The sequence below is a fragment of the Sciurus carolinensis genome, chromosome 14, assembly GCF_902686445.1.
Source record: "Sciurus carolinensis chromosome 14, mSciCar1.2, whole genome shotgun sequence".
Lineage (NCBI taxonomy): Eukaryota > Metazoa > Chordata > Mammalia > Rodentia > Sciuridae > Sciurus > Sciurus carolinensis.
Genome location: NC_062226.1, coordinates 32,017,211 through 32,034,317, shown reverse-complemented (window position 1 = coordinate 32,034,317; position 17,107 = coordinate 32,017,211). Strand labels below are relative to the sequence as shown.

The 17,107-nt window shown below is 36.1% G+C and overlaps 2 protein-coding genes across 3 annotated transcripts in view; one reads left to right on the top strand and one right to left on the bottom strand.

Moving 5' to 3' along the window:
- Positions 1 to 1,179, top strand: part of Invs (inversin) — a 147,318-nt gene extending 146,139 nt beyond the window's left edge. For both annotated transcript variants that reach the window (XM_047523947.1, XM_047523946.1), the window contains exon 17: positions 60 to 1,179. In XM_047523947.1, the coding sequence (XP_047379903.1) occupies positions 60 to 166 (107 nt within the window). In that variant the 3' untranslated portion in view covers positions 167 to 1,179. The remainder of the gene's footprint in view (positions 1 to 59) is intronic.
- Positions 1,180 to 1,469: 290 nt separating this feature from the next.
- The window catches only part of Tex10 (testis expressed 10), a 45,743-nt gene continuing 30,105 nt past the window's right edge, over positions 1,470 to 17,107 (bottom strand). Inside the window, exons 11-15 of the mRNA XM_047523949.1 lie at positions 16,934 to 17,067; positions 9,687 to 9,767; positions 7,836 to 8,017; positions 2,843 to 3,053; positions 1,470 to 1,706 (exon numbers count right to left, since the gene is read on the bottom strand). Of these exons, the coding sequence (XP_047379905.1) occupies positions 1,593 to 1,706; positions 2,843 to 3,053; positions 7,836 to 8,017; positions 9,687 to 9,767; positions 16,934 to 17,067 (722 nt within the window). The 3' untranslated portion in view covers positions 1,470 to 1,592. The remainder of the gene's footprint in view (positions 1,707 to 2,842; positions 3,054 to 7,835; positions 8,018 to 9,686; positions 9,768 to 16,933; positions 17,068 to 17,107) is intronic.

Genomic DNA, 17,107 nt, shown 5'->3' with positions numbered 1-17,107 from the left:
AGGAAGTCTTCCCTTCAGCATTAAAATTAACTTGCCTATCTGGTATTTGTTTTTAACAGTGAGCAATCTGCAGTGTATACAGCTCCTTGAGAACAGTGGAAGATCGAAGAACTTTTCTTATAACCTGCAGTCAGCTACAAAATCAAAAAACAAACCAAAGCTTTGACGGCCTGTGGAGAAAGATGAATAGCTATGCAGAGTTCTGATTCTCTGTGGATGGATTGTCTTTTACATCTTGGGAAAACTTTAATATCCATGCCTAAAGCCTTATTACCTTGAAAATGTCATAACTGAAAGAAAATATCCAGTGATTCCTCTGCTCTTACACAGTGCTGTTTTGTAAATCACCTCAGCCTACAGAGAGAACCAGGACAGACTGCCCATGCGTTACTGCCTATCCATGTGCCTTCATCACAGGCAACACGGCTGGAAATGAGAACTGATAATTATCTGTAACGTAAATGTGGTGAGCACTGCAGGGGCTGCTGGGTTGGGCTAGCTGGTGCAGGCCTCATTTCCCGGTTCAAGTGATGAACCTAAATGAGACAGGGAACCTGTCTTCCTCTTTACCTGCCCAGCAGGCATCATTTCACTGCTTGCATGAAATCTACTATAACAAACTTCCTGATAGATACCATATCCTGTTACTCCAACATTATCAGTCTTGAATTTTATATCAGAATTATGTCCCAGTGTTTGTATTTGGAAAAAAGAACTTAAGTACATTCTCTTGACTCTTTGCATTTTTCAGTTCCCATGTTAGCCTCTGAAGGCCACAGGTAGGGCCATATCCTTCCTTGCTGTATGGCCTTCCCAGGGCCTAGCACCACCAGCAACGTCAGTATTAAGGAGTCAGTCAGGTAGGGTTTATAAGCCAGGTCTCATGCAGCAAGGTGCTAACTCAGGCCTCCGCATCCCACTTGTACTTTCTGACCAGCTTGCGAGGTGAGCAGTCTTCTCAAAATGCCTTTCTATTGGCTGGCAGGGAAAACCACACACATTCTAGTTCGAAGAACACCTGATATAAATGAAACGTGGTGACTGTAAGCCCTTTCACATTTTTTAGGGATAAGACTGCTATGGGGATGTAGACAGGAAGCACAAACTATAAACTGGGTTCATGGCTTTTTTTAGTCACTTCTGTAAGATCAGTGTCACGCCCATGCTAACAGTAAAAGAGAAAAAGCAGTTCGTGTTTACCTAATTACCTTGATTTTTAGTTAATAATTATATTTTCAAAATTATGAAAAGAATGGTATTTATCTAAATGGGATCACAAAGATTTTGCTAGTATGTTGATAAACAATAGAAGGTACTATACTACCATTCTGTATTTTGTAAATATTTGGCTCCCATGAAATGTAAAATGTACTACTACTACCTGTAACCAGGTTATCTCATGTATATGTACTATTCCAGGAAGCCAGCCTGAGCTTCAATGGGAACTCACACACATACTGCTTTGCAAATGAAGGTTCAAAAACTTCTTTAAAAGTTTAGCTTTATTGACAAACATCTATTACATCAGTTTCTCTTCAAAATAAGATAGATGTGAATAAACAATTTCAAACAGTAGGTACCACAACGTCTCTTCAATACACTGTACTCAACGCGTTGGGCCCCTGGGGATGCCCAGTGATATACACACTGAAGCAGTAATGTAGGTCCGTGAGCCACTGCTCCTGAGCACTTCCACTCTTCAGTGTCTGCAGAGAAAAACAAGAGTAGTTTTGAGAATCATACTAAAATCACTGTCACCTGACAGTACTTTTCACACCTAAACATAATTTCTCAAAATCTAGGCAACGGTATCCCCCCATCTATAAAAGGGGGGGGGGACTATTAATTGAGCAGCAACACAGACTTTGAAAATTCCTACCTAGTAAGCTATGTCTTTGGGTATTACTGGTTTCTGGGTGAGTCTGTTCCCTCCTGTATATTCTGAGAATTAATGAAATTTCACCATTGACCACTCCTATATCACAGACCTGTGATCCTCTCCCCTTGGCATTCTACTGTCTCATAATCTTTGCATTAACAGCAACTGAGAATAATTCTGACAATTTCTATCTCTTTATAGAGGTAGGCTGATTCTCCAATATGGGAATAATTCAAGTTCTTTTCTTTCCTTCTACGGGTTCTGAATTATGCCATTGTCATTTTCACTACTTCTACAAACGCTATTCCAAAAATTCAGAATGAGTACCTATCTTAAGATCTATTATTACATAATAGGCTGTATGTACCAATGAATAAACCCCAAACACCTCTGCAAAACACCTTTTAACCCTCTCAAACAAAAACACAAAAGGAACCCTAGAAAATAAAGTTACCTCCCAAAACAGATCTAGTCAAAGGCAAGAGCCACCCAGTAGACAAAGCTTGATTACTTTCTCTTCCTATCCAATGAAATAAGTGATTAGAAATTGGCCTGAAGTTGCTACTAAATAATTTCCTTCCTTAATGATGGCTAACATTTAGTGGGCAAATAAATGTCAGGTAAACTAAATACTGTCCTTGGATAATCTCATTTATGGTCACCAAAACTCAAAGGCACACACAAAAAAGGCATTATTCCCATTTTTGACAGGTAGGAAAACAAACCTGGATAGGTAAGGGGGAAAAAAAAAAAAAAAAAAAAAAAAACTTGCCAAGTGATCCCTGTTAAACAACATAGAGTCCAGGTAGGAATGACTCTGATGACTGCACCTTTTCTAACTAAACTGCCTGGTAGTACCTTCATTAAGTGTGTGTACTTAGCAATCATCACACTGGGCTTAAGTCCATGCTCAGGAACCCCACCTCACCTCTCCCATGAGCCTACTCTTGTTGGGCTTCTTACCGTGATATTCTTGATGATCTGCTGCACCAAGATGGCATTGGTCAACATGTGGGTCCTGAGGGGTGCGTGCTGAAGCAGCAGGCGAAGTAGCTGGCCCACAACAGGCAGCTCCTCAGGCCCAACTCTGTTCACGCGCAGGCTCTGCAGCATCAACCTGAGAACTCGAGGCAGGAGAGCCAGGATGGAGACACAGGCCCCCCACAGCTTGTCTCTATCAAGAAAGAAGTCAGTCAGTGAGCCAAAATACACAGGGAACGTGTCCTTTCCACATTCCCCACAACTAAAGTGGCCTTTTAAGAGAGTCAGCATTTTCTTGATAAACTGCCACAAACCATAATAAAAAAGAACTGGGTTTAATCAGAACTAAAGAAGTAAATCCAATGAAGAATTAGCTGTTCTCACCTATCTTGTGGGTTCCAGGAAGCTTAGCAATCAGTACTTTCCTGGATTAAACAAGATATTCTTCAAGCCCTAGTAATCATATATAACAGTACTAGACAAGAACAAAAGGATCTATACGTGCATACCCCTGACACTGAACAATGGACACTATTCAACTATTATACAATGTAAAAAAACATCAGAAGAATAAGAATATTCCACTGGTAAAAAAGGAAGAAAAGAAACTCACAAAACTTTAGCCTATGACCTTTAGTCTAACACAGGAACTATTACTGCAACAGAAAGTCATGGGAAGCCAGAAATGGTAAATCCAAACGCCAGTAAACATCATCATTCTCCTGGTATCTTTACAGAACAAGAGCAAAAAATGGTTTATGATACAGACTAATAAACTTATAGTTAGTCTAACCACATTCTAGAAGAGTGTCAATTAAATGGAGGTAAAGGCTCTGACCTTAGTCTGTTGCAGTTTCTGTTCACAAATGCACAACCCTCCTAGTCCCATCTTTTAAGAGAAGCTTACTACCCTCTAAGTGATGGAGCAGCCCCTTCCCCATATGGCCAACCTCCCTGACTTCACATATAGCAATGGCAACTAAGATGGATAATGAATCCACCTTTAGGTCAACAGACCCCCTTACTTAAAGGGTCCTTATTCAGTCTGTTGACTGAAGCAGTGAGGCTGGCAAAGCCACATGCAATGAGAAAAGACTCTAGACATAGTTAATAATGAGGTACAGGTATAGAGATAAAGATCATACAATCTAGGGAAGAAAAAGAGTAGGCTGCTTTGGTTCCAACTGAATTTATAATACCTGCTGTTGGGTATTTACAAGTTGCTCCTATAATGGTCCAATATGCAGTCATATGTCACTTAACAATTGGGATACATTCTGAACACTGCATCATTAGGCAATTTCGTCATGTGACTATTATAATGCACTTACACAAACCTAGATGGTAGGGATCACTGAGCACAATCTTTGAAAGCAATCCAGAGATGGATTAAACACAAGAAAAATGAGGCTTGCTGCCAGCATACTGTTTTAGCTTTCTTTTCTTGTCTTTTTTTTAAAAAGGGAATATTCTCTAAAATAATACAGTAAATACACAAACCAATAACATAGCCATTTATTATGAAGTATCATACTGTACGTAATTGTATGTGCCATACTTTTATACCATGGTAGTGCAGTAGGTTTGCTTACACCTGCATCACCACAAACAAAAATATGTGCTGCATTACAATGGCTACAGTGTTACTAGGTGATAGGGATTTTTCAGCTCCACATCTTATGGGACCCCTACTGCATACATAATCCTCACTGACACAGATGTCATTATATAACTCATTTTCTGCTTTTATTAATTACAGTGGATGTAAAATCATAAATGGATAAAACTTCTACATGCCACAGAACAGTGGAAGAATTCCCAGAGAGATACCCAATAGGGTACATGATAATGTGGTATTTGGGAGCTGGAATTTTCAAGAGTTAATAATGTTGTAAGCTGAGGGTTCAGACCCCAATTATAGCAGGCAAAGAGCTTGAACTGGGCTCCCTGCATACGGTGGGAAGCCAAGAAAATGCTAATGTTATACTATCCCACAGGGAGGCCTCCATAAACCTCCAGAACACTTTTAAAAGGCACATTTAGAGAAAAGGTATGAAGCCCAAGACACAGGAGTTAGTTCAACCCTGTGAAAGATAATCTCCAGAGCCCCACTTGTTCTCCAAAATGAGGGAGAATTTCCACACCAGAGGAAAAAAGATAAAAGAACAAACTGATGGGAACTTTAAAGCAACACCAATAAACCATAAGCAAATAAGATTTAGAGAATGCCAAGTAAAAATCCAAAACAGAAACAAATCCAAAAGAAAACCAAACAGTATTAGATAAAATAAATGTTCAAAGGGAAGGCTGAAAGAATTAGCAAGCTGGAAACTATAAAGCTTCCTACACATAAAGGAGTTTTTGAAAGAACTGAAGAGAAACAATGGGAGGAGACAATAGTCAAGAACTAACAACAGAAGTTTCCAGGGTGAAGGGAAAAAAAATTAGTCTTCAGATTGAAGGAGCACACCAAGTCTCCAGCAAGATAAATCACAAATATACAGTAGGACACATCTCAATTTACAATACAAAGAGAAAATAAAAATTAAAGGGTATTAACCTACAAACCAAGAGGGCTCAGAATAACAGCTAATTTTTCATTAGTAACAAAGAGCCAAGAAATCAACAGAATAGTATCTTCAAGGTTTGGTGGACAGTTCTGAACTTTTTGGTCAGCACTTGTAAAATCAAAGGTTCCAGTCATTTGGGCACTCTCACCTTTTGTGATCTTACAAATTCCTTCTTCAGTGGTAAAGGGATAGCTCAAAAGGGAATTTTAAGTATTTTTGACTCTGGCTATGAGCACTTTCTTCTGACTAATGCCATCTTGATGTACAGGGTGTATTAACAACTTGGCCAATATCCATATAAAACTGGGCACTTTCAACAGGGCAACAAGTATAAAGCACACTGAATTTAGTTCAGTCCTACTACATAAAGTGAGCAGGATACTCTTCTCTAAAAGTACAAAAGATCTATGAAACTTCAGATAACAGTGTTTAATAAAGGAGCTTGTATTTTAAGTAACAGAAAGTGACAGATAACAATATACACAGTGTGTAAGTAAAGACCTTACTATAAAATCTTTAGAACCTTGAGAAGTTTCTTGATATTTAAAAAACCTTTTCTTGACCTATCAGACATAAAGTCTGATGATAAATGAAAAAGATATCAAACTTATGTTCACTATGTCAATTTTATAGTATGTTTAAAGTGAAATACACATTTTCTACATACACACACACACACTTTTTTCTTTAATATATATACATTTCTAGTTGTAGATGGACACAACACCTTTCTTTATTTTTATGTGGTAATTTTATAGTATGTTTAAAGTGAAATACACATTTTCTACATATACACACATACACTTTTTTCTTTAATATATATACATTTCTAGTTGTAGATGGACACACCTTTCTTTTATTTTTATGTGGTGCTGAGGATCAAACCCAGGGTCTCACACATGCTAGGCAAGCACACTACCATTGAGCTACAACCCCAGTCCCATATACTCTCTTAATGAAAAAAATCCAAATGAGTGTAGACAGTAAAATAGGTAAATTATGGTACATTCATATAACAAAATACTGTAGAGTAGTCAGGCAGTTAGTGCCAAAACCAAACCTAGCCCACAGACTCTATGTGTAAGTTTAACTGAGACGCAGCACATGTACCACTCTGCATACTATCTAGTGCAGCTCTCGCACAACCACAGCAGTGTTGAGACATTATGGCCCATAAAACCTAAAATATTTAACATCTGACCCTTCAGAGAAAGAACCTGACTGACCCCCTAGTAGAGAAATAAAAATGAATGAAATATGAATCTCACAAGTGACAGTGAATCAGACCAAAAATAATAATAATAATAATAATAATAATACATACATACATACACATATGATTCTTATAAATATCCTTTCTTTCTTAAAGGCAACGAAGTTAACACAAAAGTGATTGGGGTGGGGGTAGAACAGAAATGTAACTGTGGAGGGTGCATGAAACTGAATGTATTGATGTTCTGTTTCCAAACGTAGGGGTTAGTTGAAAAATGTTCAGTTTATACTGTTTTAAAGTATATAAGTGTTATACAATCAGTGTGTATGATATATTTTCATGACACAAATGTTAAAAAAAGCTGAGCTCTGTGGTGTATGCCTGTACATCCCAGCAACTTGGGAGGTGGAGGCAGAAGGATCTCAAGTTCAGGCTAGCCTCAGTGAGACCTTATCTCAAAAAGAAGGACTAGGGATGTGCCCAGTGATAAAGTGCCTTTGGGTTCTATTCCCAATTAAAAAATAAATAAATAAAAGAACAAAAATGAAAAATAAAGGAGAGACCAGAAAGGCACATATCAAAATGTTAGCAATAGGTGAATTTTTATTTTCTCATGTTGGTCACTTGCCAAGATTTTTAAAATAACCTTCCACGATGAATCTTATTAGGTATAAGAATATAAATATGGGAACAGTTTTTAAAAATTGAAGTGGAATTTTCCAAACTATCCTACAAGGTCTAGTTTGAATATTACCTAGGAGCAAAAGTACTGGCTAATTAAAATCACTAGCATCTTAGAACAGTTTTCTTAAACCCAAGAATTTTATATTCTACTCTGGTAGCTCTAATGAAGCCCAAAACAAAATACAAAGGCTTGAGTAACAGCCCATTCTCTTAAGAGTAGAATTTTTCTAGACCCACAGCAATGTTAATAAGGGAAAGGGCTCAAGAAACTGTATAATGCCATCTAACTTACAGAATTTATAAAAGAAAACAAAAAAACTAAGAATTCTCACTACAACACAGAGGATTCATAACAGAACTAAGCAAAAACAAGCTAGGTTTACACAAACTCTCTAAAAGAGAATTTATAGTATTTCTAAAATCTAATTCTCTTTCACCCCAATTTATCTGAGGAGAAGGGAAGTGTAGGAAAAATTTAAGATTAAAAACAAACAAAAGAAACTATTACCTCTTTTTTAGATGTTCTGCTTCCCCTTTCTCTAGAGTGAGTAGAAAATAAAGAAGACTGTAGCAACAAGAAGCCAGAAATGGCAGTAGAGTTTCACTAACTACACACGTATGATCCAGGAGCTTACAGATAACACCAAAAACACAGCCGGCCGTGCTGTCTGGAATTACAGTCAACCCAACCTGAGCAGAGAAAAAATGAGATTAATTACCCTTCACAAAAGTTCCCATCCCCCAAATAAAACCAAAACCTGTTAACTGGAGTCAACCTTATATCACACTTCTACTAAAAACTAGCATACACAAAATATACACCACCTGCTGGACCTGAAGGTCATGTTTCCCTTTGAGAATTTAATTGACAAATAACTTTGAAAACAAGAATTTTTTTTTTTAAAGTAGTACTAGGAACTGAACCCAGGGCCTCAAGTATGCTAGACAAGTGCTCTACTACTGAGCCCAAGAAATACTATTAATGCAATCCACTGCCTCCCCTTCATGATAAAATCTTCTAAAATTTTTCACATTACAATTTCTACTGCTCACCAAAACAACATTATTTTAAAGGATTATTTCATGCATCCAAAGAAAATCTTGATATCAACAATCCCAGTTAAAAACTTTGACCTTGCAGACTAGAAAAACTCTGGAATTTGGTACCACAACTCCATCCCAGGTAGTTAAATGTACAGAGTTCATTTTACATTTAGCCTTTCCCTGCCTTCTGATTTAGTCATTCAGACACAAATAAGGAAAATGCCTTTAGAGGAGTGGGTAGAAAATATTACCGTATGTAACACTTGACTGCTTCACAGTCAAGAAACCCTGGAAGGCCAAATAAGGGTCATTATGGTGTGTTCATTCATCTAGACTACACTGTCATTAAGGTAAAGTCTAACTTGTAACTGTACAGAAACCTAATTTCAATCTCCTGAAAACTACTGTCATGTAATCATTTTAAAAGCCTGTAAATTCTGAGGTCTTAATCTCTTCCATTAGGCTGTCTGAAAATGGTGGCCAAGCCTGGCTGGCATATTGATCTTTTACTAGGATAATGAATGCAGTCAAAGGAAAGCATAACCCTCTGAGGTGGCAACAGAAAAAAAACGGTAGGCATCTTTGATGACACAGGTATAAGAATTGGAAGTTTGATAGCAAGGAGAAAAAAAAAGTACCAGAAATTCAAAGAAATACTCTTTCTCTAATTCAAGAGAAATAATATTTTAAAGGAAAAAAGGGGGGTATGGATGTGCCTATAAAATTATCCAAACGAGTGAGTCTTTGGGGAAGATAAAATTTTGGAATTCTCCTGTGCAGTGTGACACATTATAAAAAGTGAAAGATCAAAGTATAAACATTGGAGGAACTTAAAAGCAACAAAGGAGGAATGCCTACTCTGAATTTAATACTAATGGGGACAAAAGACAGCCAAGGGAAGTCAAGTCAATCTTAAGGCTCATTCTCCTGCTTCCAGGGACCAAGCCTTAGAATCCAAACTACCTAGGTGGAACCCAGGCTCTGGTCTGTCTGCTGGGTTCCCAATACACAAAACCATGCACATGCAAATTACAAGAGCATTATAATCCAAAACAGAACTGAAGTATAATATAAAGGGACCTTATTTCACAGATTTAGAAAGGAAAAGAAGGGATTTTTCCCAAGGTCACAGAATTAGTAACAGCTAGAAATAAGAGGATTTCTCAGTTCTTAGAAACTACATCATGCTATGAGAGGCAATGCTATCCTTAAGCTTAGAATTCCAAACACTATCTCTTTTGACTTTGACAAACTCAATGTTAACTATTAAATTGGTTTTATTTTTTAAGACAAAAAAAAATTTAAAGATATTTACCAAATGCTTACTGATGGCACTTTGCAGGATGTCAAAGCTCTGACTCCGAGCAGGGATAACCAACAAACTGTGACAAACTGCCTGTCAGAAAAGGAGAAAAAGAGTAACCAAATCTTAACATTTTAGGTAAGAAACAAGTTCAATAGGTTTTCTTTTAACCTACGTGCTCTACATATTAATGAGAAACAGGTTAAAAAAAATGATGCAAATGTCAATCAGACCTCAGATATAGGCAAAATTTCCCCATTCATCTATTAAACATGTACTTAAGCACTGAACTAGGTTAGGTGTCACGCATAGAAACCAAAGAATGAGAAATTGAAAAGTAAGTTACTACAATAGAAAGATGTGAATGATATGAAGGAAGGGCTGATAAAAGTCACCTTGCCATTTGGTTGAAAAAAATGCATCAAAGAAAAATACTCATAATACAGAAAATACAAATACAAGCTAAAGGTTGAGTATCTCTTGTCCAAAATGCCTGGGACTAAAAATGTTTCAGACTTTGGAGTTCTTCAGATTTTGGAATATTTGCATATTTGGCTCTCATGGAGTGAAATCTATGGAAATATTCCAAATCCAAAAACTTCCAAAAATCTAAAACACTTCAGATTCCAAAACTGCCAAAATCTAAAACTTTTTGAAAGTCATATCCAGGCTTAAGAAGTTTCTGATTTCTGAGCATTTCAAATTTCTGATTTGTGAATTAAGCATGCGGGGAGTAGAGGTGGCCCAGATTAAGCTATGCATGAATAGGGGCAGACTGTGCCCAAGAGTCAGAGTCCGAGTGGAATGGAGAGGGGTCGAGGGGACAGCAAAGAGAGACTGATTACAGATAGAAGAAATGATCAAGTAAGTACAAGAAAGAAATAGAAGACAAATAGAATGAACCCTGTGATGGTGAAGTCCTGACTGTTGTCCACTAAGCAGGACAGAAATCCAGCAGCAATAAGCACATTTAAGAGTCTTCATTTTGGTTTCTAAAAGTCATTCTCCATTGTTCTATGTAGAACTGGTTTGCCACAGACTACTATAATATAAGTTGCTCTTTGTAAATGAGAAAATGAAAATACCTGAACTCTCCTTAGTATTTTTCCTAACAAGCTGCAAGTACTACAGAATTAACATTGTCAAAATGGTCATTCTACATTCCTCATAGAAACAGAGAAAGCAATCATGAACTTCATCTGGAAGAATAAGAGACCTTGGATAGCCAAAATAATCCTGAGCAGAAAAAGTGAAGCAGGAGGTATCACAATACCAGACCTTAAACTATAATATAGAGCAACAGTAACAAAAACAGCATGGTATTGGCACCAACAGAGACAGGCAGACCAATGATACAGAATAGAAAACACAGAGATGAACCCACATAAATAGGTCACCTCATACTAGACAAAGGAGCTAAAAATATACAATGGAGAAAAGATAGCCTGTTTAACAAATGGTGCTGGGAAAACTGGAAATCCATATGCAGTAAAATGAAATTAAACCTCTATCTCTCACCCTGTACAAAATTCAACTCAAAATGGATCAAGGACTTAGGAATTAGACCAGAGACCCTGCACCTAGTAGAAAATAAAGTAAGCCCGAATATTCATCATGTCGGCTTAGGATCAGACTACCTTAACAAGACTCCCAAAGCATAAGAAATCAAAGCAAGAATCAATAAATGGGATGGACTCAAACTAAAAAGCTTTTTCTCAGCAAAGGATACAATCAATAATGTGAAAAAAGAGCCCACAGAGTGGAAGAAAATCTTTGCCACATGCACTTCAGACAGAGCATTTATCTCCAAAATTTATAAAGAACTTACAAAACTTTACACCAAAAATACAAAGAACCCAATCAATAAATTGGCCAAGGAACTAGACAGACACTTTTCAGAAGAAGACATACAGGTGATTAATAAATACGTGAAAAAGGGTTCAACATCTCTAGTAATTAGAGAAATGCAAATTAAAACAACTCTAAGATTTCATCTTATTCCAATTAGAATGGTTATTATCAAGAACACAAACAATAATAGATGTTGGTGTAGATGTGGGGAAAAAGGCACACTTTTATATTGCTGGTGGAGCTACAAATTGGTGCAGCCACTCTGGAAAGCAGTGTGGAGAATCCTCAGAAAACCTGGAATGGACCTACCTTTTGACCCAGTCATCCCACTCCTCAGTTTATACCCAAAGGACTTAAAGTTAGCATACTACAGTAACGCAGCCATGTCAGTGTTTATAGCAGCTCAATTCACAACAGATTGTGGACCAACCTAGATGCCCTTCAACAGAGGAATGGATAAAGAAACTGTGGTGTATATATATATATATATATATATATATATACAATTGAGTATTACTCAGCCATAAAGAAGAATATTATGGCATTTGCAATAAATGGATGGAACTGCTAAGCAAAAAAAGTCAATCCCAAAAAACCAAAGGCCGAATGTTTTCCCTGATAAGTGGAAAATGATATATAATGGGGGTGGAGAGTGAGAGAAGAATGGAGGAACTTTAGATTATGCAGAAAGAAATGAGAGGAAGACAGGGTATGAAAAATTGTGGAATGAGACAGACACCATTACCCTATGTACATGTATGATTACATAGAATGGTATGAATCTACATCATGTACAACCATAGAAACAAAAAGATGTACCCCATTTGTGTACAATGAAACAAAATGCAGTCTGTAAAAAATTTAAAAAATATATATATATTTTTAAATGTGAGATTTTAAATTCATTGGTTGGGCCAGGTGCAGTAGCACACACCTAAAATTCAAACTACTTGGGAAGCTAAGGCAGAAAAGGCCAGCCTTGGCAATCTAGCAAGACCCCATCTCAAAATAAAATGAAAAGCTCTGGGAATATGGTGGTAGAGTATCCCTGAATTAAATCCCCAATACCATAAAATAAACAAATTTAAGCAATATTTAAAATTCACTGGTTGTATATAAAAGAAGCTAACTACTATTAAAAAGATTAGTGACCTGAAGACATAGTAACTTTCTAAAACAAAAAAAAAAGTGTCTAAAAAATATATTTATGACATGCAAAATAAAATCAAGTAGTCTAACACATGTTAATTAAGAGACCCAGAATAAGGTGACAACCCACTTTTTGAAGGAATAATGGCTGGTATTTTTTCTAAACACAATAAACTACAAACCAACAAAACACTCAGCAAATACAAGCCAAGAAAATGTGAAAGTAACATTGAGTACAACAAAAGCTAGTTAAAAAAAAGAAAATGGTTTTAAATGCAGAAAAAGAAATCAGGTAGCGAAATGAAGACACTATACCTACATAGAAAGGTAAGAATGACCTTATCTATCATTATATTTTCCATTATTATATAAAGTAGGATAGTATAATTTGGAGGTAGACTATGTCAAAAAGCAAAGACATAAAAGGGCATATTCTCAATGCCAAAAGTAGAGATAAAATGGAAGTCTAAAAATATTCAAAATATGAAAGACAATGAATTAAGGTATTTTACAATGAAATACCATACACCAATAAAAAAGAATGAACTACTTAACACATCAACATATACCTCTCTTAGTATGTTGAATGAATAAAAGCGAATTACTAAAAGGTATTTCATTTTTTAAAGTTCAATAACATGTAAAATAAGTTACATACATTTATGGTGAAACTATAAAGAAGCATGAACATATAATTTAATATGTTACAACAGATAAAAAGAGAGCCAGGTGTATCGGCCCATGCCTATAATTCTAGCAGCTGGGGGTGCTGAGGTAGGGGCAGAAGGATCAAGAGTTCAAAGCTAGCCTCAGCAACTCAGTGAGACCTTGTCTTTAAATAAAATACAAAAAAGGGCTGGGGATGTGGCTCAGTGGTTAAGTGCCCTGGGTTCAATCCCTGGTACTCAAAAAAAAAAAAAAAGAAAGAGAAAGACACATAAGGGTTTTAAAAATCCTGAAAACACCGTTATTTCTTAAAACTGTATGTTATTTTGTATTATTTTTTCAGAGTTTATTCATGCTTAACTAGTATGTGGTGGTACATGCTTATAATCCCAATGACTCAGGAGGCTAAGTCAGGAAGACTGAAAGTTCAAGGTTACCCTGGCCAACTTAATAAGACCCTGTCTCAAAATAAAAAAGCTAAGGATATAGCTCAATGGCAGAGGACTTACTTAGCATGTAGGAGGCCCCAAGATCAATTCCAAGTACCCCTCTCCACTAAAAAAATCTTTGGGAGTTTGTGATGTACTACAGACAGCACATGAGCTTAGCATACATGAGGCCTTGAGTTTGAGGGCCAGCACAACCAAAACAAAACAACCATTCCATATCTGACAAATGACAGTTAACCTTAAAACTGTTTGCTGGGCCTGGAAAGGGAATCTCTATTTGGGATCTTTGCCTTTTAATTACTGTTTCTAAAAGAAAGATCATACAATCATACAGCTGTATGATTCCTTTAGTGGTCAGGAAGAATGATCACAAAGACACTAAATGAAAATTGCAAGGTTCAGAACAATGCAGACAGTATGTTATTTCTATAAAAGGAGAAAACAAAAGAATATATACATATATGTAGTCTGTGGTAAAGACACAGAAGATAAAAGCTACTTACTATTAAAAACTAGATAACAGAAACTAGCAGAACCTGGGAGGGGAAAATGGTTGACTCAGGAACTCAGACGTTTTTTCACTATGATCTGTCCTTCCCAAGTGTATTTTGTAAATAGTACAAATTCCAAAAAATCCTGATACTTAAAAAAGTCTTTTCTACCTAAGCATATAACACTGCCACAATACAAACAAGCAAGTCCCCTCAAATAACTTGTCCAAATGGAAGGTATTGGAAAAATATTGTTGCATAAAGGATGTCAAAAACTTTGTATATTTCAAACACTTTCACCTGAAGACTGAAGTACAACAAAATTTATCCAAAATAAATTTTGTTTAAAAATTTCAAAAACTAAAAATGAGACTGCAAAGATAGCACTTAACACTGCAAAGATAGCAACCTTGGAATTTAATATGTGGTCTTGGTAAATGTTCACCTCAGAAATATAGATGATCACATTTTCATGACAACTGTGTTTTGGCTTTCTACAGATGATAGGCTTCTAAAACAAAAAAAAAAAATTGTTTTAAATTGCTAGTTAGAAACTAGAGAGCTGTAGGGGCCACCATATTTTATGACCTCATGAAAACAACACCTTAAAAGGTTCTGAGTTTTCAAGTCATCACACTAGACACTGACAAATCTATGCCTGGAATCAAGTCCAAATAATCCCCACACAATGCTTTCTTCAAAACGTCAGGGCAGTTGATTGGGGTGAGGGGGCTGCTAGATGTTCAATCCAGGGGTGCTCTACCACCCCTTTTTTTCTTTCTTTCTTCTTTTTTTTTTTTTTTAATATTTTTAGATGTTGACAGACCTTTATTTTATTCATTTATTTATATGTGGTGCTGAGAATCGAACCCAGTACCTCACACAAGGTAGGCAAGCACTCTACCACTGAGCTACAACCCCAGCCCTCCTTTTTATCTTTCAACAGGACTTCACTAAGTTACTGAGTCTTGCCTTAAACTTGGGATCCTCCTGCCTCAGTCTCCTGAGTCACTGGGGGATTACAGCTGTGTGCTCTACTGCCCCCAACAGACCACTTTCAATATATCAGAATCTGTCTGTGCTTTGAAAGGACAATAATTATTATTATTATATACTGTTGGCAATTCCACAATCTAGTATGCAAGATCTTAACCTCAATTATTTCTTTTCATTTAAAAAAAATCATTATTTTTGAAGAACCCACAAGTAAACATAGTACTAGATACTGTGAGTAATAAAAAAGGAGGATAAATGTCATTGGCAAAACCTCCGTGTCAAAACCAGAGTCAAAAAAAGGCCATAAGAGAAATATGTTAAGTATCTGTAAACAGTATAGCCCTAAAAAACAAAAGAACATGAAGAGAATTCAGAATAAAGATAAGTTAAATAAGTTGGTGCAACAAAGAGAATTAGAATCTAGAAACTACCCACTTAACAACAATGACAAAGGGTGAGGGGCCTAGTAATTGTGGGTTATAAGAAAGAATGCAGTATTCTGGCCAGGGCCTCTTCAATCATTTTTAAAAAAATCAGTAAGTAAGATTATAAATTATAAATTCAGATTATCAGTGAAAGATTAAAACCAAAATTACATGGGATGACATAATCACATTCTTATTGAATACAATAAGAATAAGCAACTTTGAATGCAAATGAAGTAATTTTAAAAATAAGAAAATAATTAAGAAATGAGGGGCTGGGCATGTAGCTCAGTGTCTGTAGAGCATGTGCTTAGAAAGCACAGGGGCCCTAGATTTAATCCCACCAACAAGTCCCCCCACCCCCTGCCAAAAAAGAAAAAGAAATACATCAAAATCTTAGTATTATTTGTTGTGGTGTTTTATGTATTTAGTTTAAGTATTTGTAACATATGCAACAATTTATCAGTCTTAGAATTCCAATTTAAAACGTCAGAATTTTAGACTTGGTTTGTTGTTTTGTTTTTTGGTACCAGGGATTGTACAAGCCCTTAATCACCAAACCAAATTTGCATTCCTTTTTTAATTTTTATTTTGAGACAGGGTCTTGCTTAGGGCCTCAATAAACTGCTGAGGCTGGCCTTGAACTTGTGATCCTCCTGCCTCAGCCTCCCAAACTCCCAGTGCCCAGCTAGTCTTGTGGTTTTAGTTTGAAGTTTCATTAAACAGTACTTAAACATAAACATATTAATATTTTAATATAAAACATTAAGATTTACCATATTTATTTTTGTTCAAGTTTTAAGATATAAGATTTACCTTAATATTTATAAAGGAAATATTGACTATATTAAAGTTATTTAAACAGTTTAAATTTCTCGTCTGCAAAAGGAATAATATACAAATCAAGTCCCCTTTTTAAAAGATTGTTTATTAAAAATTAGACTACTTTCCCCTTTAAAGTAGATGGATCTATCTTATGCTAGTAAACAAATATAAATATGTCTCCATGGTTCAAAGTGATAATTTTTTCTATTTCTAGTGGAGTTTCATAATGAAAACCACTCCTCTTACAAGTGTCTCCTCTCTAGGGTAAGTACTTTGAAAATAGGGATGATTTCTTACACTACTTCCTCTAAAAACACCTCACAAGGTAACTTTAATATATATTAACTGCTGGTGGTTAATGAACAGAATTTCAATAATTATCAGTTTCTTTTGAGAGGCTCTATTACCTCTGTTACATCCCAATGGTGTAAAAACTGATCCAAGTCTGTAAGGTAGAGAAGCACTGGGGAAAGCTGTGTCTGGATGACATGAGGAACGCCTCGGAGGTTCTGAAGCCAAGTCAACTCTTCTTTTGAAAACCCTAATGCAGATGACAAAGAAAGTCATGTAAAAATAATCAC